Raw genomic sequence first — 24,282 nt, 5'->3', positions numbered from 1 at the left:
GTACAAAATATACACACACAAACTTACTCACACACACAAATATACAAACTCACACACACAAATACACACATGCACACAAACTCGCACGTGCCCAAATATACACACACACAAATGCACACATACAAATACCTGCACACACAGCCAGACACACACATGCAAACACACACACAACACACGCACAGACATACACACATGCACACACATATACGCATGCACAAATGCACACATACACACAAACACATGCACAAATGCACACACAAATGCACAGACATGCACAAACTCACATGCACACGCGCGCACACACACACACACGCACACACTAATACACAAACTCATCCACACACACCTTTACAAACCCATTTACTGATATCCATCCCAGGCTGATAGACACTTTATCACACAGACTCACAGTAGCACAGACAATCCATGTCCAAACACACTCCACCTGCTAGCCTTTGCAAAAGTTACTCTGTCAAGGAAATTAACAAAAAAAAAACCTTAATCAGCTCTAAATCTAATGAAACCACCCTGGATTATTTGTGGGCAATCTGACTGCTGAGCAGATGGACCAGCAATGGTGGGATATGGCCCCTCCACCACTGAAGGAGCGGGAAAGAGAAACACAAGACCAAGAATAAATTCTAATTAAACCAAACAAAAATGACAGGAAACAGCTTCTAATAAGGGAACGTGAATGGGGCAGGGATGGGAAGGTCAAAGGCAGAGATAGACAACAACTATTAAAATTAGACAACTAATTGAATTAAACCTGGCCATTTATAACGTTAATTCCTTGCCTGGGACCTCACCGATACTGGCAGCATTGATGATTGGAAAAGTTAAAGATCGGGTCAGCCAAGGAGGAGACCACAAAACAGACCAGTTAGCCAGGGTTTAGATTTGACATTTATCCTGACCTGCTCGTTTATCAAAGGATGCTTTTTTAAATCCCATTTCCCCAAGCAGGCGGCAATGCGGACCTTGCGATAGGGGTTAGATGTCCCGAGATTTGTTAAATTTATGGGAACCCATTGCACTCATTAAACCCTTGTCCAAACACAGTTAACAACTCAACGCTGCCTCAGGGCTCCGGGAGCTTGGGAAAGAAAACTCATCCCTCACCATCTTGCCCTTTTATTCACCTCTAAAGAATAATAAATCTCCAGCACATATAAAGCTCCATTCTACGACCTCCAGGCACCTGTCTGTCTGCATTGTGTGAGTACGTTGCTTTGAAAAAAAAACACAATCATTTTAATAAAAATAGTTTTAAATGTAACTCTCTCAAATAGCAATTGGATTGATGGCTGCCCATTTGACAGTAACAAGGACTGATGGGACTCTCTCTGAAAGGGAGACCTTGGGATCCTTGCCTTCTGTCCCATCACCGCAGCTCTGCGGTCACTAATGAAGCTAGGTTGATATTTTTATATTTGAAGGCATTTAAACTCATTCGGGCAGCTGTGGAAGAAGGTAGTGAATGACAAAGCACTTTGCTTCCATGTCTCAAAGCACACCAGTGTCACACAGGGTGGGAAGATGGGAGAGTTCTCTCATTGATGATGGGTGTCCAAGTGAAGCCTTGCTCACTAAAGCAGGCACCATCTTCCTTCATGGTTGGACGCAAAAGATCAGAAGTTCATAAGTCACAGGAAAGGAATTAGGCCATTCGGCCTATCAAGTCTACTCCGCCATTCAATCATGGCTGATCTGTTTCCCCCTCTCCTGCCTTCTCCCCATAACTCCTGACACGCATTTTAATCAAGTATCCATCCATCTCCACCTTAAAAATATCTATTGACTTAGCCTCCATTGCCGTCTGTGGCAATGAATTCACCCCCCTCAGAATCACCACCCTACAGAAATTCCTCCTCCTCTACGAATTAAAGGTACGTCCTTTTATTCTGAAGCTGCCCTCTGGTCCTGGACTCTCCCACTAGTGAATACATCCTCTCCACATCCACTCTATCCAGGCCTTTCACTATTCGGCAACTGAACCTTCCTCCCACCAGCTAGAGAGCGGTCCTGACCTCCCGTCCACCTCATTGGAAACCTTGGAACTATCTTTAATCAGACTTTACTGTGCTTTATCTTGCACTAAACTTTATTCCCTTTATCCTGTATCTGTACACGGCAGACGGATTGTAATCATGTATAGTCTCTTCGCTGACTGGATAGCCCACGACAAAAAGCTTTTCACTGTAACTTGTCATGTGACAATATTAAACTAAACCAAACTAAACTAAACTAAGCTAGTCCCATCTGCCCATATTTCCCTGAATGCTTTCCAGCACTATAAACTAAACTAAACTAAACTAAGGATCTCTACATATACATTTCCATAGCCTTCAAATGGCCTTCCCTTGCATTTATATCATATTTTCTGATCTTTTCAATGTTTCCTTTTCCAGTTCCGTGGTTTCCTCGCACAATTCAAGACCTGGACAGATTCGCAAACCAGATCCTGAGCTACGGGTCAGAACTTGATGCCGACCATCCTGTAAGTAGCCAATGTCTGGGAAATTTATCCCCCCCCCCCCCCCCCCACACTCCCCATCCTGCTTGAACTGCTTGGATGATCCACTCTTGGAGAAATGCCTACAGTTTAGGGTGTACAGTGGCGCAGCTGGTACAGGCACATGCATGTACACTCACCCACGCATGCACACACACACACAGACATACGCAAACACAGACATACGCAAACACAGATACACACAGACACACACACATATACACGCACACACACACACACACACACACACACACACACACACACACACACACACACACACACACACACACACACACACACACACACACTCAGATAAACACACAGAGACAGACAGATAGACACACACAGACACACACACACACATACACGCACACGCACATACACACACATACACATACACACACGCACAGATACACACACATACACATACACACACATACACATACACACACGCACAGATACACACACATACACACACATACAGACACATACACACATGCACACGCATTTACATACGTACACTTATGCATGCACACACAGATAGACACATGTACACTTACCCATGCATACATAACACACAGACACATGTATGTACACTTACCCACACATACCCACACATGTGCACATACAAAGCATAAGCAGATTCAGCAGAGCCCAGAGACAAAATGCATGTTTTGATGCCGGTAGAGATGTATTCACATAAGAGTTGCACCTGCACGTACAGCACAGTGAGAAATACATGCACACAATGTACTTATACAGTACATTGAAATACACTGAAACACAATGTACTGATACAGTAATGCGTTCATAATATTTTATGCATAGACAATATACTTGCGGCGGGTACAGATATCACAAATCACTAACAGAGCAGACAGACATGTAAACAGCTATAACTGCAAACATCCTCAAGGACACAGACACAAATCAGGTATCTAATGAAAATTACAGACAGCTGTGGCATGGATGCCAATTGCTTTTCATCAGTAAGATTGTGGACTTTTATAAAATTGCAGTTATTAGTGTAATTGAGGTAACATAATAAGATTAATTACTCGCCGTAACCAAAATTCATTAGCTTTCACAAAGGGATATCTTTTTCAGAATGAGAACAAAATAATTTGCTAAATTAGTCACGGGCGGTCTCTCTGAGTGTGCGCTTGGACCTGCTGGTGGAAATGTGTTGATCAAAGCCGCTCTCACTGTTGTCTCTCGACTCACACGTCTGCTTTTGCTGTTCTTTGCCTGCACCCAGGGCTTCACGGACCCCGTGTACCGAGCACGCAGGAAGGAGTTTGCTGACATTGCGTTCAACTACAGGCAGTGAGTATAGGAACAGCCAGTGGAAAGAGACACCAAAGATAGGAGCAGAACACAGAGCATCTCAAACCTGCTCTGCAGTCCCTCAGTGTGCGTTTTGTGCCTCCATGCCTCCTGCCCTCCCATCTTTCTTCCAGATGCACCAAATGACTCAATGACTCAATCACTCAACGTCCACAGTCCCTCAATATCAAGAGCCCATGTCTCTTTGGAGACACGAGAAACTGCAGATGCTGTGACCTTGAGCAAAACACAAAGTGCTGGAGGAACTCAGCAGGGTAGGCAGCATTTGTGGAGGGAAATCGACAGACAATGTTTTGGGATGGAAATCTTCTTCACAATCCCCCTCGTCTGTGTGAACCTGCCACGCTTTGTCCAGCCTCTCCCCTTTTCCAGCTTTCTTCTTCCCCCTTCCCAACAATCAGGCTGAAGATAAACTGAACTAAACTAAACTAAACAAGGGTCTCGTCCCAAAGCGTCGCCTATCCATGTTCTCTAGAGATGCTGCCTGACCTGCTGAGTTACTTCAGCACTTTGTGTCCTTTTATAATAATAATAAATTTTATATTTAATGGGCGCCTTTCATACAAAATCTCAAGGACACCTTACATAGTTCGGAAAATAAAAACATATAATCGGAGTAAAACAAGTAATTAAAGACATCACAATGACACAAATTAAAAACAGAATTCAATCCAAAAACAGAAAATCAAAAACACAGTGTGAAGAGAGAGCAGCGGCAACCAATTCGTGCCAGTGTCCACTCTCTCTTCACGGCAGCCATCTTGGACACAGACCTACAAGACTACAATTAGACAAAAAAATCATCCCCCCACAGTGGATAGCACTGTGGAGGAAGGCACAATGTCCAGTCCCCACCCCATGTTCACCCCAAAGTCAGGCCTATTGAGGCCACCGCAGTTGCCTCTACGGAGGCCCGATGTCCCTGGCCGTTCTCACCGGGTGGTCTTGCCCCGGCGTCGGGAGAGTCCTTTCGGCGGCTGGGCCACTTGGAACGGCCGCTTCCTGGTTGGAGCCCGCGCCGGTTTGGAGCACCCAGGCTCCCGTTGATAAAGTTGGCGCCGCCTCTCAACACTGCCGCCTCTCCGCACGCCGCCTCTCCGCTCCGCAAACCCGCAGCCCGGAGATGTTGCTCACGGCGGTCCAGCTCGCCAGAGCTCCAGCGCGGCGACCCAGGCAAGGCATCGCCCGCTCCGCTCCGCTCCGCTCCAGCGCTCCAATGCTGTGCCGCCACGCAGGCCGAGGTGCTGGGTGGTTCCCGCCAAGAAACGGCGCTCCAAGCCCGCTGGTAGGCCACGACGACGGGTCGACGGGCAGCCCGGAAAAAAGGCTGCCACACCGACCAGGTAGGGACCTATAAATAAAGTAACACCTACCCCCCCACATTAAAAGACCATATCTTTTATGTGTTAACCAGCATCTGCAGTTCCTTGTTTCTACATTCATATGTCGCCTGTCCATTTCCCTCCACAGATTCTAGCATCTGCAGTCTCGTGGGTCTCCAAAGAGACACAAAGAGCACTTTATTCCTTTCTTCCAAAGATTGCAAGGCTGGAGAAAGATTTTTTAATCCCACCTTAGCAACTGGGAAATTGAAATTGAAGTCATTAAATATATCAGATTAATAACCAGGGACTCCAGTTTCCTCCCACACTCCAAAGACGTGCAAAGACTCCAAATCTTAATTGGCTTCTGTAAATTGTAAAATTGTCTCTAGTGTGTAGGATAGTGTTAGTGTACAGGGGGATTGCTGGTCGACGCGGACTTGGTGGGCCGAAGGGCCTGTTTCCGTGCTGTATCTCTAAAGTCCAAAGTCTAGAGAAAGAATCCCATCAACTAGAGCGAGTGGGATGAATTGGAAGTCGTTTCAGATATGGATGAAAATGTTCATCAATGTGGAAGATTCTGCAACACGAACGTCAGAAATAGCAGACGACCCAAATATAGTTTGTCGTTCTGCTTTCCTCTTGCTGTCAAAAACAAGTGGAAATCAGGTTATTATGCAAGCCAGCTTTGTTATCCGGGAGTGCTTCATCAGGTCCAACTACAAAGGCCTTGGATACTGAATGACGTCCTCTGAAGCCGATAGAATTTACATTTAAGTGGAGATTGCACACAATATTATAATGATGAGTCATTTACCGTGCTGATATAATTTTCCTGTTAAAAATTCTATTTTATTTTATCACAGCTGCAGTGAGCCGTTCGGTTTTGTAATCTCCCACAAATATCGAGTTTAACCACAGGAAGTAAATATTTCATGGACCATAGAACATAAACATAGAACAGTACAGCACAGGAACAGGCCCTTCAGCCCACAATGTCCGTGCCAAACACGATGCCAGGTTAAACTAATCTCCTCTGCCCGCACATGATCCAGTTCCCTCCATTCCCTGCATGTCCATGTGCCTCTCCTAAAGCCTCATAAATGACATTATAGTCTCTGCATATAAAAATCTTGGCCCCACACATCTCCAGCAACTCGACAACAGAAACAGCAGAATGGGAATAACATTTTGTACAAGAGAACAGATTAAGAAGGGCGTAGTTAGTGTAAGAAGTGCTGCTGTTGCAGTAAGCGTTTAAAAGAGTGGAGCAATTGTAATGGGAGATTACAGATCTACCCCTGGGACTGACATTCAGATAGTCGCCTGGCTTGGGTGCCATCTTACACTAAACGTCATTCCCTTTATCATGTATCTGTACACTGTGGATGGCTTGATTGTAATCATGAATAGCCTTTCCACTGACTGGATAGCATGCAACAAAAATCTTTTAACTATTGCTTGGTACACGTTACAATAATAAACTGAATGGCGGGCACGGCGGCTCAGCGGTAGAATTGCTGTCTTACAGCGCCAGAGACCCGGGTTTGATTCTGTCTCTGGGTGTTGTCTCCACAGAGTTTGTACGTTCCCCCTGTGATGGTGTGGGTTTTCTCCGGGTGCTCCGGTTTCCTCCCACACTCCAAAGACGTACAGGTTTGTAGGATAATTGGTTTCGGTAAAAATTGTAAATTGTCCCCAGTGTGTAGGATGGTGCTGGTGTACGATCGGTAGTCGGCGCGGAGTTGGTGGGCCGAAGGGCCTGTTTCCACGCTGTATCTCTAAACCAAACTCAAACTAAACATAACTAAACTAAACTAAAACTAAAACTAAACTAATTTAAACTACACTAAACTCAACTCAACTCAACTCAACCTATTTCCAGTTCTCATCTCCACAACAGTATATAAATGTTCTCCCTCTCTGCCCTGCCACAGTGGTGATGACATTCCCAAAGTGGAATACACAGAGGAGGAAAAGAACACCTGGAGTGTTGTCTTCCAGGAGCTGAAGTCCCTCTACCCGACACACGCCTGCCACGAACATAACAGCGTCTTCCCATTGCTGGAGGAGTACTGCGGCTATAAGAAGCACAACATTCCCCAGCTCCAGGACGTCTCCAAGTTCTTACAGTGTAAGTGATGAAAAGTTAACTTGCATTCGCAATACAAAATGTACAAACTCGTTACAGACATTCGCATGTTGCTTTAATGAAACCACAAGTCCTTGTACCTTTCACAGGGTCATTGCCATAAGATGAATAGATACTGAGCCACAGGAGCCTTTGGGACACGAGATACTTAGAGCAGTACAGCATGGGAATGGGCCGCCCGTGCCGAATGTGATGCCAAGTTAAACTAATCTCCTCTGCCTGCACGTGAGACAGTATATTTCCCTCCATCGTTCAGACTTCGGTCTGAATGACAATAAAGGCTATCTATCTATCCATCCATCCATCCATCCATCCATCCATCCATCCATCCATCCATCCATCCATCCATCCATCCATCCATCCATCCATCCATCCATCCATCCATCCATCCATCCATCCATCCATCCATCCATCCATCCATCCATCCATCCATCCATCCATCCATCCATCCATCCATCCATCCATCCATCCAGCCATCCATCCATCCATCCATCCATCCATCCATCCATCCATCCATCCATCCATCCATCCATCCATCCATCCATCCATCCATCCATCCATCCATCCATCCATCCATCCATCCATCCATCCATCCATCCATCCATCCATCCATCCATCCATCCATCCATCCATCCATCCATCCATCCATCTATCCATCTATCCATCTATCCATCTATCCATCTATCTATCTATCTATCTATCTATCTATCCCTGCAAAACTAAAAGTCTCTTAAATGCCACTGTCATCCCTGCCACCAAATGGTTTAACCATCTGCCAGATAAAAATGATTATTTCTTAAATTCTCCTCTAAACCTCCAGCCCCTTATCTTAAACATCTTCCCTCATAGACCCTTCAGCTGAGGGGAACCGTTTTTATCTATGACCCCCTTATGATTTGTATATCTCAATCGGATCCCTCTAAAAGCAAAGCACAGCACAGTCACACACTTATTCCTTCTCTCCGGAGATGCTGCCTGACCCACTGAGTTACTCCAGCGTTTGTGTCTATCTTCAACCTATCCACAGTCTGATTCCTCTCGCATTCAAGGCCTAGGTGATCAGATATGTTCCCTTGTGCTTTGGCATGAGTGGTGGGCGAGACAAGCTTCGACACGGACACTAACCTGCCTTGTATCCCACGTCGACAGCTTGCACCGGCTTCCATTTACGTCCAGTGGCCGGACTCCTCTCCTCCCGGGATTTCCTGGCAGGCCTTGCATTCCGTGTCTTCCATTCCACCCAGTACATCCGACACGGATCTCGACCTATGTACACGCCTGAACCGTGAGTGTTACTCGTTGCAGGGAGGGGGGGGGGGGTGGGGGGGGTGAGCTAACAGAAGCAGGGGGCATTGTAATAGCATACCGTCTGAAATTGATGGACCACTAAAATGTCACAAACAGACCCGGAAAATAGTCAAGAAAGCTTGTGACATGTCGGCCTTCCTATCAAGGGATGGCTGGTTAGAAGTGATGGCACAAGGAACTGCAGGTGCTGGATGTCTTGGAGCAAAACACAAAGTGCTGGAGGAACTCAATGGGTTAGGCAGCATCTGTGGAGGGAATGGACAGTCAAGGTTTCAGGTTGGAAACCTTCCTCAGACATGGAGTAGGGGGGAGAAAGAGATGTGGGAGGCGAGACAAAGCCTGGCAAGTGATGAGTGGATAGAGGTGAGAGGTATTTTAATTGGCAGAATAGGAGACAAAGAGGTGTCAGATAAGGAGAGAAGAGGAGTGAAAAGTAGAAGTAATGCTCAGGTTTAGTGTAGTTTAGAGATAGTGCGGAAACAGGCCCTTCAGCCCACTGACTCCATGCCGACCAGCGATCACCTTGTATGCTAACACTATCCTACACACTAGGGACAATTTACAATTTTTACTAAAGCCAAATTAACCTACAAACCTGGAGTGTGGGAGGAAGCCGGAGCACCCGGAGAAACACAGTGAAAATGTACAAACTCGTTACAGACAGCACCTGTAGTCAGGATTGAACTCGGGTCGCTGGCGCTGTTAGACAGCAACTCTACCATGCCGGTAGGTCAGGCAGCATCTCTGGAGAACATGGATAGGTGTCATTTGGGTCAGGACCCTTCTTCAGAGGTGGTGCATGGCTCGCTGAGCTACTCCAGTACTTTGTGTCTTTTTTTAAAATAAACCAGCATCTGCAGTTCCTTGTGTCTCTGTCTTGTTAACTGGTCTTGGTACGACACTTCAGGAAGGAGTGAATGGCTTCACAGAAAGATAGGCATAGATTCACCTGAACTCTGCTGTACTCTGAGGGCTAAGTCACAAGGGAAGGTTACAAGGGAAGCTGACATCACATTCACGGGTATTTAGAAATTCAAGAGATGCCAAATCAATATTAAGAGACAAAGAGAAAGTCATTAAGTCTGCTACCTCTGCCCCAAGGTGGCTGAAGAATAATAGGTATTACCTCCTCTCGGTTTGTCCCCGAATCACTTCTTAGAGACTTAGAACCTAGAACAGTGCGGCACAATGTTTGTGCACAACATGATGCCAAGGAAACTAATCTCCTCTGCCTGTATATGATCTATACCCACCATTTCCTAAACCTCCATGCCGAATATGATGCCAAGTTAAACAAATCTCCTTTGCCTGCATGTGATCCACATCCATCCATATCCATGTACCTATCGAAATGCCACCTAAATGCCATCATCGTATCTGCCTTCCTGGCAGTGCGTTCCAGGCCCCCACAACTCTGTGTAAAAAGCTTGCCCGGCACATCCATTAAATTGTGCTCCTCTAATCTTATAGCTAAGTCTTCTAGTGTTAGATATTTCCACCATGGGAAAAGGTACTGACTGTCTACCCTATCTATGTTTCTCATAATTTTATATACTTCTATCAGCTCTCCCCTCAACCTCCAATGTTCCACAGAAAACAATCCAAATCTGTCCAACCTCTCCCTGTCGCTAATATCCTCTAAACCAGGTAGCCTTCTGATAAACCTCCTCTGCATTTTCTAAAGCCTCCACATCTTTCCTTTAATGGCGAGCAGAACTGTACGCAATATTCCAAATGCAGCCTAACCAAAGTCCTATAGAGTTGCGACATGACTTCTTAACTCTTATACTGTATCCTGAGTTGGATGAAGGATACTGAGTTGGATGATCAGCCATGGTCATATTGAATGGCGGTGCAGGCTCGAAGGGCCGAATGGCCTACTCCTGCACCTAATTTCTATGTTTCTATATTCAATGCCCCTAGCAATGAAGACAAGCATACCATATGCCTTCTTTACCACGAAGATAGACACAAAAAGCTGGAGTAACTCCAGCATCTCTGGAGAGAAGGAAATAGGCGACGTTTCGGGTCGAGACCCTTCTTCAGACTGAATGTCTACCAGAGAGATATAGACAATTCAGTTCAGTTTTATTTGTCATATGTAGGTTAACACAGGGTCAACGGTACAATGAAATGTGTTTAACAAGACAACGGGTCACCTCAGCAATGATATTACAAGGATAAAATGAAGGTAAAAAAAGATAAGATAAAAGTGACATTGGACAGGTAAAAGACAATAATAAATAAAATAATCAACATATATGATGTGTTTGTGTTCAGAAGCCTGATGGCCTGATGATAAAAACTGTTCTTAAGTCTGGTGGTGCGTGCAGCCATGCTCCTATATTGTCTGCCTGACGGTAACAAGGAGAACAGTCTGCGTGCTGGGTGGCTGTGGTCCTTGATGATGCTGTGTACCTTCCGCAAGCACCACCGGTGGAAAATGTCCTGAATGGCCGGGAGACAGTTGCCAGTGATGTGCTGTGCTGCCTTCACCACTCTCTGTAGTGATTTGCGGCTGTGGGCAGAACAGTTCCCGTACCAGACTGTGATGCAGCCCGTCAGCAGACTCTCGATGATGCATCTGTAGAAGTTTGTGAGGATGCTGGCGTTCAGGCCAAACTTCCTCAGTCTTCTCAGGAGAAAGAGCCGCTGGCGGGCTTTCTTAGTTATTGTGTCCATGTGCAGTGTCCAAGAGAGGTCCTCAGTGATGTGCACACCGAGGAACTTGAAGCTGCTGACCCTTTCAACCTCAGCATCACCGATGTGGATGGGGAGGTGTCCACTCCCCTGCTGTCTCCTGTAGTCCACTGTGAGTTGGAGAGATAAAGAACAATGAATGAAAGATTTGCAAAAAAGCAACAATGATAAAGGAAACAGGCCATTGTTAGCTGTTTATAGGGAGAATATAAGAAGCTAGTGTGACTTGGGTGGGGGAGGGATAGTAAGAGAGGGAATGCCTGAAGTGAGAGGCATCAATATTCATACCACTGGGCACAGTACTCTACCCAAGCGGAATATGAGATGCTGTTCCTCCAATTTGCGTTTAGCCTCACTCTCACTTCTTTACCACCCTATCTACTTGTGTTGCCACCGTCATTGAGCTATGAACTTGGACTCCAAGATCCCTTTGCACATCAATGCTGTGAAGAATCTTACCATTAACTGTATACTTGCCATCAACGCTCACATTCAACCTCCCAAAGTGCAACGCCTCACACTTGCAAGGGTTAAACTCCATCTGCCATTTCTCCGCCTATTTCTGCAGCTGATCTATAATCCCTCTGTATCTTCTGACAGCCTTCCTCACTGTCTGCAACTCCTCCAATTTTTGGTGTTGTCAGCAAACTTACCTATTGCCATTTCATTATGGTTCATAAGTTCATAGGTTATAGGAGCAGAATTAGGGCATCTGTCCCATCAGGTCAACTCTACCATTCAATCATGGCTGATCTATCTTTCCCTCTCAACCCCATTCTCCTGCCTTCCCCCATAACCCCTGACACCCGTACTAACCAAATGGCCAGTGATTCCATCCCAGCATTGTACGTTCTATGTACAGCAGTACAGATTTTACTGAGTGTCGTATGGCCGTGTGGCTGCAAGCTTGTATGGCTGACTCCTGCTCTGACTTCTGTGCTGATATAAATGTGTTGTGACCCATCCACAGGGACGTGTGTCATGAACTGCTGGGACATGTGCCACTCTTCGCCAACCCAAGCTTTGCCCAGTTTTCACAGGTAAGGGCAGTTTTCATCAACGCCATCTCCGGATGCCAGTACTATAGGGGCAGCTGGGCCAAGCTGATATCTTGATTGGGTTAACATATGATGAGCATTTGATGGCTTTGGGCCTGTATTTGCTGGCGTGCAGAAGGATGAGGGGATATCTCATTGAAACTTACCGAATAGTTAAAGGCCAAGACAGAGAGGATGTGGATAGGATGTTTCAACTAGTGGGAAGATCTAGGATCAGAGGGTGCAGCGTCAGAATAAAAGGATGGACCGTTAGAAAGATAAGGAGGAATTCCTTCAGCCAGAGAGTAGTAAATCTGTGGAATTCATTGCCACAGACGGCTTGGAGGCCGTCATTGGGTATTATTAGGCGGCGATTGAAAATACCCAATCTTCAATCATGTCTACTCCTACTCTGTTCCTGCAACTTATGAATTGGCAATGGGCTGTACGGGTGATGCCCATATCTGATTTATAAATAATAGTACAAAAGTAAAATTGGCTTTCTAAAGCTTCTTATGATTAGAAGATTTATTTTAATTTGTGGATCCTATCCAATGTCGCTATGTAACTCTATTCCGCTCCGTTTTTTGCAGGAGATAGGGCTGGCATCTCTGGGAGCTCCGGACGAGTACATCGAGAAGCTCGCAACAGTGAGTAGGGAACTTTGTGCTTTTCCTGGCTTTCCTTTAGCTGTGCTAATGGAGCCTCAAAAAACTCATGATGGTGGAGAAGTGTGAGATAGGGCAAGATGAAAACTGACTGGCGTCGACTTTAAACAGTGGCAGGGACTGAGGTGTGTGTGTGTGTGTGTGTGTGTGCTTGTGTGTGTGTGTGCTTGTGTGTGTGTGTGTGTGTGTGTGTGTGTGTGTGTGTGTGTGTGTGTGTGTGTGTGTGTGTGTGTGTGTGTGTGTGTGTGTGATGTGTTTGGGTGTGTGTGCGTGTTTTTGTTTGTTTGAGAGAGTGTGTGTGTGTGTGTGCGCGTCTTTGTGTGTTCGTCTTTGTGTGTGTGTGTGTGTCTGTCTGTCTGTCTGTCTGTCTGTCTGTCTGTCTGTCTGTCTGTCTGTCTGTCTGTCTGTCTGTCTGTCTGTCTGTCTGATCCCACTTTCACATCCACCCCGTACACACTAGCGACAATTAACCTACAGTACATGCCCCTCATGATTTTAGCACAAGAGCAAGAGAAAACAAGCCAGGACTATTGGGGCTGAGCGATAGGGAGAGGTTGGTAAAGCTGGGACCCTATTACTTGGAGTTCAGGAGGCTAAGGGATGATCTTATAGGGGTGTCAAGAATCATAGGATGAATAGATAGGATGAATGTATATTCTTTATCCTGGGATTGTGGAATCAAGAACTGGAGGGCATAGATTTAAGGTGAGAGGGGAAAGAGTTATAGGAACCTGAGAGGCAAACTTTTCATTCAGGGGATGGAACGAGGAGTTCCAGAGGGACTAGCTCCCGAGGAGGTAGTTGAGGCAGTTATTTTAACAACATTTAAAAGACACTTGGATTTGGAGGGATATGGGCCAAACACGGGCCTATCTGAGACGGGGCATCTTGCTGAGAATGAACATTTTGGACTGACGGGTGTGTTTCAGTGCTGGAATACTCTGTGCCTCTATGGCTCTAAGTTTCATCCACACCTAGGTATCATGGTGTGTGAATGAGTTGCCTGAAAGAATACTGAGAGCAGGTTGAAAATAAACTTATTAAAGGAAGTTGGAACTACCTGTGAATGAGTGAGAGGTCAAACGATATGCGCAAAAGAAAAGCCGAAAAATAAAACAAATTCATCATGTTTAAGAAGGAACTGCAGATGCTGGAAAATCGAAGGTACACAAAAATGCTGGAGAAACTCAGCGGGTGCCGCAGCATCTTTGGAGCGAAGGAAATAGGCAAAGTTTCGGGCCGAAACCCTCCTAGGGAACGAATTCATCATCCTTTTGTATAAAAAGATAATCGTTTAGCTGACTAATGATGGAGTAACCGTTTTACTTTATGCAGTGGGATAACACCCTTAAAAAACAGGCCAAAAAAAAGTGGTATACTGACCAATATTCATTTAAAATTCAAAGTATGAAAAAATAGAAGTAGAGTTGAGGATATATTTCAATTAAGTCTGCAAGTTATGATTAGTTTGTAGGGTTAGATGTAATGTTATAAAATGGCAGTAGAACATGAAGTAAATGAACTAGGCAGCAGGAAATCCTTTGATGTTCCTGTCAAGTGAGGCAGAAGCATTTGTCCCAGGAGGAGCTGAGACACAGAAGCTGACAAGGATGGTAATTACCTCTAATTATTCCACGCTGTACAGCTCAGCACAGGAGGCAGGCACAGAGGCAACAATTAGAAAATGAAGGAAAAAAATCTCCCTGCCAATAACAACTCCCATTCTTAAATAGTGAGGAACAAAATTATGTGTTGCCTTCAGCTGATGGTGCACCTGTGGCCCGTTGGCAGGGGGCTCACAACTTCCATCTGGGGCAGGATACCGCAGATGCTGGATGTCAGGAAAAAAAATCAGAGAAAGGCTGGAAATGCTCAGCGGTCAGGCAGCATCTGAGGAGACGGTCCTTCCATAAGCGAGGGTACAGTCCAATTCACCTCTACCCTATTGAGGGCATTGGACTGTTGCACTGCAATGCTGAGAACAATATTCTGCACTCTATATTTTGAATTACCTATGGTACTCGAGTTTGACTTTTATGTATTTATATCTAGTATTATACTGTATGATTTGTTTGGCTAGCATGCAAAACAAAGTTTAAACTGTACCTCTACGCGTGTGACAATAATGAACCTAAACCTAATAATAAATGGGGAAGTAGACAAAAATGCTGGAGAAACTCAGCAGATGCAGCAGCATCTATGGAGTGAAGGAAATAGGCAACGTTTCGGGCCGAAACCCTTCTTCAGACTGATGGAGGGTGGGTTGGGGGGGGGGGGGAGAAGAAAGGAAAAAGGAAGAGGAGGAGCCCGAGGGTTTAGGGAAAGCTGAGAAGGGGAGGAGACAGCAAGGGCTACGGGAAATGGGAGAATTCAATGTTTATGCCACTAGGGTGCAGACTGCCCAAGCGGAATATGAGATGCCGTTCCTCCAAATTCCGATGGTGCTCACTCTGGCCATGGAGGAGGCCCAGGACAGAGAGGTCGGATTCGGAATGGGAGGGGGAGTTGAAGTGATGAGCCACCGGGAGGTCAGGTTGGTTAATGCGGACCGAGCGGAGGTGTTCGGCGAAACGATCGCCAAGCCTACGCTTTGGTCTCACCGATGTAGATCAGCTGACATCTAGAGCAACGGATGCAATAGATGAACCTCATCTATTGAGACATGTATGTGTGTGTGACATGTATGTATGTGTGACATGTATGTATGTGTGACATGCATGTGTGTGTGTGTGACATGTATGTGTGTGTGTGACATTATGTATGCGTGTGACATTTTGTGTGTGTGTATGACATGTATGTGTGTGTGTGTGACGTATGTATGTGTGACATGTATGTGTGTGTGACATGTATGTGTGTGTGACATTATGTATGCGTGTGACATTTTGTGTGTGTGTATGACATGTATATGTGTGGATGACATTATGTATATGTGTCGATGACATTACATATATGTTTATAACATTATGATATGCGGATGTGATATTAGTATGTGTGTTTGATGATACGTGCGTGTAACATTATGGTTATTCTCTGTTTTTCAATGCGCCCATAGAGGGGGTAGTGGAGACCAGTCTTCAGAACAATAATTTAATTTAGTTATTGTTACGTGTACCGAGGTACAGCGATAAGCTTTGAGTGGACTATGTGTAGAGTTGCCAGAGTAGCTTGTGCTGCCTAACTCCTTGTCCTGCTCTTGTTCCCAGGTCTATTGGTTCACAGTGGAGTTCGGACTCTGTAAGCAAAACAACGACATACGGGCCTTTGGTGCCGGGCTCCTCTCCTCCTTCGGCGAGCTACAGGTCTGCCCGCTTCTGCTCGTTGCACATCTTGACATTTACCGTTCTAAACTCACGTCCACAGTAACAAATTGTCTTTTACTTTGCAGTACTGCTTGACGGAGAAACCAGACCTACGACCGTTCGATCCTGAAACGACAGCGAATCAGAAGTACCCCATCACCAGCTTCCAACCGGTCTACTTTGTTGCCGAGTCATTCGAAGATGCAAAGGATAAAGTCAGGTAACCTGCATGAAATGTCAGCAACTGAGGCAGCACGGAGGTAGAGCTGCTGCCTGACCGTGCCAGAGACACGACTTTGATCCTGACCTCGGGTGCTGCTGTGTGGAGTTTTCACATTCTTCCTGTGACCAAATGGTTTCTCTCTGGGTGCTCCGGTTTCCTCCCACACTCCAAAGACGTGCAGGTTTGTAGGTTAATTGGCTTCTGTAATTTGTAAATTGTCCCTATAGTGTTAGTGTATGGGTGATTGATGGCTGGCCTAGACTCAGTGGGCTGAAGGGCCTGTTTCCACGCTGTATCTCTAAAGTCTAAAGTGTACCTGGTGAAAGCCATGGCTATGTTGGCTGATTCTAATTGATGGACTCGCAGCCAAACTTCACAACATTATCTATCATTGAAACAGGCCTTTCGGCCCACTGACTTCATGCTGACCATCAAGCACTACTGAAGTATAGTGGAAAGCATTGTTTTGCATGCTATCCAAACGGATCAGGTATATTATACGTAAATATAATCATGTCACTAAGCATTATTCCCTTTATCCTGCGGACAGCTTGAGTGTACTGCAGATCCCCGAATATTCAATGGGAATTAGAAGAACAAATGTGCCAGGAGATTGCAGACAGCTGCCGGTCAAATAACGTTGTTGCATATGGGGATTTTAACTTTCCCAATATATACTGGGAAAGTCATAGTGTGAAGGGTTTAAATGGGGTGCAATTCCTCAAAAGTGTCCAGGAGAGTTTTCTTAAGCACCATGTAGAGGCCCCCACACATGAGAGGGCAACGCAGGATCTAGTATTGGGAAATTGTGAAGGGCAAGTTAATGAAGTGTGTGTGGAGGAGCCTTTTGGAACCAGTGACCACAGTTCGATAAGGATTAAGATAGTTATGGATGGGGACGGAGAGGGTCCACACGTTAAAATGCTCAACTGGGGGAAGGGCAACTTTGAGGGTATGAGAGAAGGTCTCGCTCAAGTTGACTGTCGCAGGTTATTTGAGGAGAAAGGAACATCGGCCACGTGGGATGTTTTTAAAAGTGTACTGACGAAAGCTCAGGATGTGAACGTCCCCGTTAGAGTGAAGGGAAAAGCAGGCAAACGCAATGAAGTTTGGCTTATGAGGGAAATTGAGGTGTTGCAAAAAAGGATGCATGGAACAGCTATAGGCAACTGGGATCAAGTGCATCCCTGGAGGAGTTTCGGGAGCTAAGGAGTAAACTGCAAAAGGAGATCAGAAGGTCAAAAAGGGACAGGCGATAGCTCTGGCGGGTGGTATTAAGGACAACCCCAAAAGATTTTATAAATACTTAAGGGGTAAAAGGGTAACAAGAGAGAGAGTCGGACCTCTCAGGAATCAAAACGGTCACCTCTGTGTGGAGCCATAGGAGATGGGCAAGGTCCTCAATGAGTATTTCTCCTCTGTATTTACCGAGGAGAAAGACAGTAGGACTGAGGAAATTGGGGCAGTCAATGGAAGTGTCTCAAGAGTTACCGTCAAAATGATAAGGAACTTTGTCTTGAATCCTTCCACAGCAAACACAAATGCAGACCATTCAACAGTCTATCATTAAGAATTGGAATACCAAATAGCTTTCATTGTCCAAGTCCATTAGATAGCCTTCCCGGCTGGACCTCATGGTGGCACATTGGTAGAGTTGCTGCCTTACAGCGCCAGAGACCCGAGTTTGATCCTGACTACGGGTGCTTGTATGGAGTTTGTACGTTCTCCCCATGACCTGCCTGGGTTTTCTCCAAGTACTCCGGTTTCCTCCCACATTCCAAAGACGTGCAGGTTTGTAGGTTAATTAGCTTTGGTAAAATTGTAAATTGTTCCAACTGTCCATAGGATAGTGTTAATGTGCGGTGCTGGTCGGCGTGGACAGTGGACCGAAGGGCCTGTTTCACTAAACTAAACCCCAGCATAAAATATTCCCTGAGAACTACTCCCTGTCAGAATCCCAGCAACAAGTTCTGCCTCATTACTTTATGTGGGAACACGGTGAATCCAGCTAACATTTGCCTTATTTTCCAACACAGGAAATACGCAGCGAGTATTCCTCGCCCCTTCTCTCTCCGTTACAACTCTTACACACAAAGCATTGAGGTTCTGGACAGCATCAAGCAGTTACAGGATCTAGTTGACAACATCAGCGGTAAGTTGGGAAGAAGCTGTTCTTGACCCTGGAGGTCATGGTTCTCAGGCTCCTGTACCTTCTTCCTGATGGTGCTAGTGAGATGAGAGCGTGGCCAGGGTAGTATGGGACTTTGGTGATGCCAGCTGCCTTTTTGAGGCAGCGCCTCCTGTCGATCCCTTCGATGGTGGAGAGGTCAGTACCTGTGAAAGACCAGTGATGATGGGTAAATATGGTCAGATCAAATTGGAGGAAGTGGTGTAGAAGACAACTAGAAAGAAAGTTTTTTCAGCATCAATGCTGAGTACTTGTGGAACATTTTTATGAGAAGCATGATGGCAATACGACCAAGAGAATTATTCTGTGATGTTATTAACAGGAGGTGTAATATGGCAACTAGGGTGGGCAGAGAAGTGGCAGGTGCAGTCCGATGTAGAAAAAAACTGAAATAATAAATTCTGGAAATTGGAGAAGAGAGAAAACCTACAAAAGGAAAACTAACATGGAATATGGTCAGAAACAGGTGAGTTGATCATGGGGAACAAGGATATGGTGGACCAATTGAATAACTACTTTGGTTCCGTCTTCACTAAGGAAGACATAAATAATCTGCCGGAAATAGCAGGGGACCGCGGGTCAAAGGAGTTGGAGGAATTGAGTGAAATCCAGGTTAGCCGGGAAGTGGTGTTGGGTAAATTGAATGGATTAAAGGCCGATAAATCCCCAGGGCCAGATAGGCTGCATCCCAGAGTACTTAAGGAAGTAGCTCCAGAAATAGTGGATGCATTAGTAATAATCTTTCAAAACTCTTTAGATTCTGGAGTAGTTCCTGAGGATTGGCGGGTAGCAAACGTAACCCCACTTTTTAAGAAGGGAGGGAGAGAGAAAACGGGGAATTACAGACCAGTTAGTCTAACATCGGTAGTGGGGAAACTGCTAGAGTCAGTTATTAAAGATGGGATAGCAGCACATTTGGAAAGTGGTGAAATCATTGGACAAAGTCAGCATGGATTTACAAAAGGTAAATCATGTCTGACGAATCTTATAGAATTCTTCGAGGATGTAACTAGTAGCGTGGATAGGGGAGAACCAGTGGATGTGGTGTATCTGGACTTCCAGAAGGCTTTCGACAAGGTCCCACATAAGAGATTAGTATACAAACTTAAAGCACACGGCATTGGGGGTTCAGTATTGATGTGGATAGAGAACTGGCTGGCAAACAGGAAGCAAAGAGTAGGAGTAAACGGGTCCTTTTCACAATGGCAGGCAGTGACTAGTGGGGTACCGCAAGGCTCAGTGCTGGGACCCCAGCTATTTACAATATATATTAATGATCTGGATGAGGGAATTGAAGGCAATATCTCCAAGTTTGCGGATGACACTAAGCTGGGGGGCAGTGTTAGCTGTGAGGAGGATGCTAGGAGACTGCAAGGTGACTTGGATAGGCTGGGTGAGAGGGCAAATGTTTGGCAGATGCAGTATAATGTGGATAAATGTGAGGTTATCCATTTTGGTGGCAAAAACAGGAAAGCAGACTATTATCTAAATGGTGGCCGACTAGGAAAAGGGGAGATGCAGCGAGACCTGGGTGTCATGGTACACCAGTCATTGAAAGTGGGCATGCAGGTGCAGCAGGCAGTGAAGAAAGCGAATGGTATGTTAGCTTTCATAGCAAAAGGATTTGAGTATAGGAGCAGGGAGGTTCTACTGCAGTTGTACAGGGTCTTGGTGAGACCACACGTGGAGTATTGCGTACAGTTTTGGTCTCCAAATCTGAGGAAGGACATTATTGCCATAGAGGGAGTGCAGAGAAGGTTCACCAGACTGATTCCTGGGATGTCAGGACTGTCTTATGAAGAAAGACTGGATAGACTTGGTTTATACTCTCTAGAATTTAGGAGATTGAGAGGGGATCTTATAGAAACTTACAAAATTCTTAAGGGGTTGGACAGGCTAGATGCAGGAAGATTGCTCCCGATGTTGGGGAAGTCCAGGACAAGGGGTCACAGCTTAAGGATAAGGGGGAAATCCTTTAAAACCGAGATGAGAAGAACTTTTTTCACACAGAGAGTGGTGAATCTCTGGAACTCTCTGCCACAGAGGGTAGTCGAGGCCAGTTCATTGGCTATATTTAAGAGGGAGTTAGATGTGGCCCTTGTGGCTAAGGGGATCAGAGGGTATGGAGAGAAGGCAGGTACGGGATACTGAGTTGGATGATCAGCCATGATCATATTGAATGGCGGTGCAGGCTCGAAGGGCCGAATGGCCTACTCCTGCACCTAATTTCTATGTTTCTATGTTTCTATGTTTCTATAATGGATACCATTCACAAAAGACAGCACGAGGAAATAATGAGTTAAACAAATAGTCAAATGGAATTTTAATTACGTAATAGAAAAGGATAGATATTGTGCATGATCTCAACCAGGTTGGTTTACAATATGATGTACTGTGTTGTGAACCTCATGATTTGGAAGGATGAAGGGGTGGTGCCTCATAGGAACTTACCGAATAGTGAAAGGCCGAATAAAGTGGATGCGGTGAGATTGTTTCCACTATTGGGAGAGTCAACAGCCTCAGAATAAAAGGACGTACCTTTAAAAAGGAGATGAGGAGCAATTTCTTTAGGCAGAGCATGGTGAATCTATGGAATTCATTGCCACAGATGGCTGTGGAGGCCAATGGGTATTTTTAAAGCGGTGATGAACAGGCTCTTAATTGGTCAGGGTGTCAAAGGCTAAGGGGAGAAGATAGGAGAATGGGGTTGAGAGGGAAAGATAGATCAGCCATGATTGGATGGAGGAGTAGACTTGATGGGGTGAATGGCCTAATTCTATTCCGATGTCTTATGAACATAAACTTCAAATGCAAGCCTAACCATTGTTATTTAAAATTTCCAGGTGAAATGGGAATTCTCACCCATGCTCTGAAGAAGCTTAAATAAAGTTCACCATAACCAAAGGCATCCAGTGAAAGGCAAGATCTAACGGTCCAGGGATATTCTACATTGTATGGACGGAGATAGGCTCATTCAGCCCATCCTGATCTAAGCCACCCACTCTCCTTCCCCCTCCCCATTGTACAATTTGTCCTCCTCAGCCCTGTCAACTTGTTGGGGGAGGTGGAGGAGGATAAAAACCAAAAGCTGATGTTTATTGAAATGTTGTATGTTCAGCAGAAGCTGTTGGACTGATCTATCTCCATGCTTCCGATGTCAAGCCCTTTCAAAGACCTATCTGACCAATCCCAATTGAAAACACAAAGTGCTGGAGGAACTCAGCAGGTCAGGCAGGGATATGGGCCAAGCGCGGTTCAGGTGGAACTAGTGTGGAGGGAAATGGGCAGATGACATTTCAAGTTGAGACTCTTCTTCAGACTGCTGGAGTAGGGGTAGAAAAATCTGGAAAAGAGAGGTAGGGGTCAGGTCCTCCCTTCCCTTATCTAACCTCCCTTTGTCTCCTTTTCACCTCTCTGGCCTCTTTTAATTTCTCCATCCCCGATCAAATCCCCCTCCCTACAACCCATCACTTACAGACATAGAAACATAGAAACAGGAGTAGGCCATTCGTCCCTTCGAGCTTGCACCGCCATTCAATATGATAATGGCTGATCATCCAACTCAGTATCCTGTACCTGCCTTCTCTCCATACCCCCTGATCCCATTAGCCACAAGGGCCACATCTAACTCCCTCTTAAATATAGCCAATGAACTGGCCTCAACTACCTTCTGTGGCAGAGAATTCCACAGATTCACCACTCTCTGTGTAAAAAATGATTTTCTCATCTCGGTCCTAAAAGACTTCCCCTTATCCTTAAACTGTGAGCCCTTGTTCTGGACCTCCCCAACATCTAGCCTGTCCAACCCCTTAACCCCAACCCCAAGACAAAATACTGGAGTAACTCAGCGGGTCAGGCAGCATCTCCATAAGTAATGCATGGGTGCTATTTCAGGTTGGAACCCTTCTTCAGACTGAAAGACCTAAAAAGGTCAACTATGCAGTTTCTCTGGAGATGCTGCCTGAACCACTGAGCTACTCCACCACTTTGTGTCTATCTTTTGTAGGTCAGCATTTGCAGTTCTTTGTTTTCACCTATCACTTGCCAGGCTTTAGCCCACCCCCACCTCTCTTTTCCAACTGCCTTCTCCCTACTCCACCAGTCTGAAGAAGCATCCGACCTGAAAGATTTTTGTTCATTCCCTCCACGAATGCTGCCCGACTCGCTGAGTTCCTCCATCACTATATATTCTATGTTATTTCCATATAAGAAAGAATGTTTTTTTCAGCATCAATAAACCTTGAAAACGGAGATGCAATTGACTGATTAATATCTAAAAAATTGTAACATAGTAAAGAAAAATCTGTAAAATTGTGTTTGTCATTCTACGATTATACCAGATACCTTGTGAAAGAGAAATGATTATGCAAATACCATACTGACGGAAATATATAATTGAATCTATTAGTCACTGCATCTTTTCCCTCTGTTTTTTATACTTGTTCCAAATTCATTCTATAACAGGAGATGGTTTGGGAATGTGAGTTGAATATTTGGGTTTTGCAGGGTAATTTGTTTTTCATGTTAAGCCAACTACGAGCGTGAGACTCAATAGTCCTTTAGACTGTCCGTCCATTGAAGCAGCTCGTCTCAGCTGCTACACCAACACAAGAGAGTAATGTCCCTCATCTGAACCCAACAACACCTGAGCATCCTATTGAGCAAAGGCATATTTATGTCAAGTGGCTCCATTTTAATCCTTTGAACTTGTTTTTCCATCCCCCACCACTTGCATATCTCTGATCAAGCTTTTTGAATAAAAAGGTCCATGCTTGCTGCAATTTGAGTTTACGCCGAAATGATCTGATAGAAGTATATAAAATTATGAGACGCATAGATCTGGTAACCAGTCAGAATATTTTTTCCCAGGTTGGAAAATTCAAATACGAGAGGGCGTAGCTTTAAGCGGTGAGAGGGGAAAAGCATCAAATAAATGTGCAGGGCAAGTGTTTTACTGTGGAGGTAGTGAATGCCTGGAATGCACTGCCAGGGGTGGTGGAGGAGGCAGATATGATAGTGGCATATAATTTTTTGGGGGATTGGCATATGGATGTGCAGGGAATGGAGGGTACATGTGCAGTTACATAAGTGATGGTCTTGGCATTATGTAATGGTGAACTCTGAAGAGCTCAATATCTTGAAGAAATATGATGGAATGGAAATCTAACAATAAGAACAAACTGTTGCAGATACTGTGACAAACCATGCAAGTAACAAGAAATGCTCACCAAGTCAGGCAGCACCCGTGAAGAGAGGCACAAATATGTCAGTCAGCCACATTCCACGTTTGTGATTTAATAGCTTTGGTTGCTTGCAGTTCTGATGAAAGCAGAGTTGGTCAGTCTGAAGAAGGGTCCCGACTTGAAACATCACCTATCCATGTTCTCCAGAGATGCTGCCTGACCCGCTGTTACTCATGCACTTTGTGTCTTTTGTCCCCAATCAAAAATATTTCTTCTTTTCATGGATGCTCTCAGATATGCTAAATACTAACAGGTATTTTGGGGTTCATTTTGTCAGCTA

At 45.1% G+C, this 24,282-nt stretch overlaps 1 protein-coding gene across 3 annotated transcripts in view; it reads left to right on the top strand.

Moving 5' to 3' along the window:
* pah (phenylalanine hydroxylase) overlaps positions 1 to 24,282 on the top strand; it is a 53,886-nt gene that overhangs the window by 12,405 nt on the left and 17,199 nt on the right. For 2 of the 3 annotated variants that reach the window (XR_004414853.1, XR_004414852.1), the window contains exons 4-13: positions 2,412 to 2,500; positions 3,774 to 3,841; positions 7,122 to 7,318; positions 8,486 to 8,621; positions 12,315 to 12,384; positions 12,975 to 13,031; positions 16,253 to 16,348; positions 16,435 to 16,568; positions 18,608 to 18,723; positions 21,603 to 22,258. Coding sequence is in view for 1 of the 3 variants with exons in the window: in XM_033037939.1 (XP_032893830.1) it covers positions 2,412 to 2,500; positions 3,774 to 3,841; positions 7,122 to 7,318; positions 8,486 to 8,621; positions 12,315 to 12,384; positions 12,975 to 13,031; positions 16,253 to 16,348; positions 16,435 to 16,568; positions 18,608 to 18,723; positions 21,603 to 21,646 (1,007 nt within the window). In the remaining 2 variants the exon portion in view is untranslated. Of the gene's footprint in view, positions 1 to 2,411; positions 2,501 to 3,773; positions 3,842 to 7,121; positions 7,319 to 8,485; positions 8,622 to 12,314; positions 12,385 to 12,974; positions 13,032 to 16,252; positions 16,349 to 16,434; positions 16,569 to 18,607; positions 18,724 to 21,602; positions 23,171 to 24,282 lie in introns of those variants that run through there. The other variant, XM_033037939.1, reaches the window with a different exon arrangement.

Source organism: Amblyraja radiata, chromosome 19 (assembly GCF_010909765.2).
Source record: "Amblyraja radiata isolate CabotCenter1 chromosome 19, sAmbRad1.1.pri, whole genome shotgun sequence".
In the NCBI taxonomy this organism is placed as follows: Eukaryota; Metazoa; Chordata; class Chondrichthyes; order Rajiformes; family Rajidae; genus Amblyraja; species Amblyraja radiata.
Note: the sequence above shows the minus strand (reverse complement) of the source record. Positions and strands in the feature narration are given on the sequence as shown.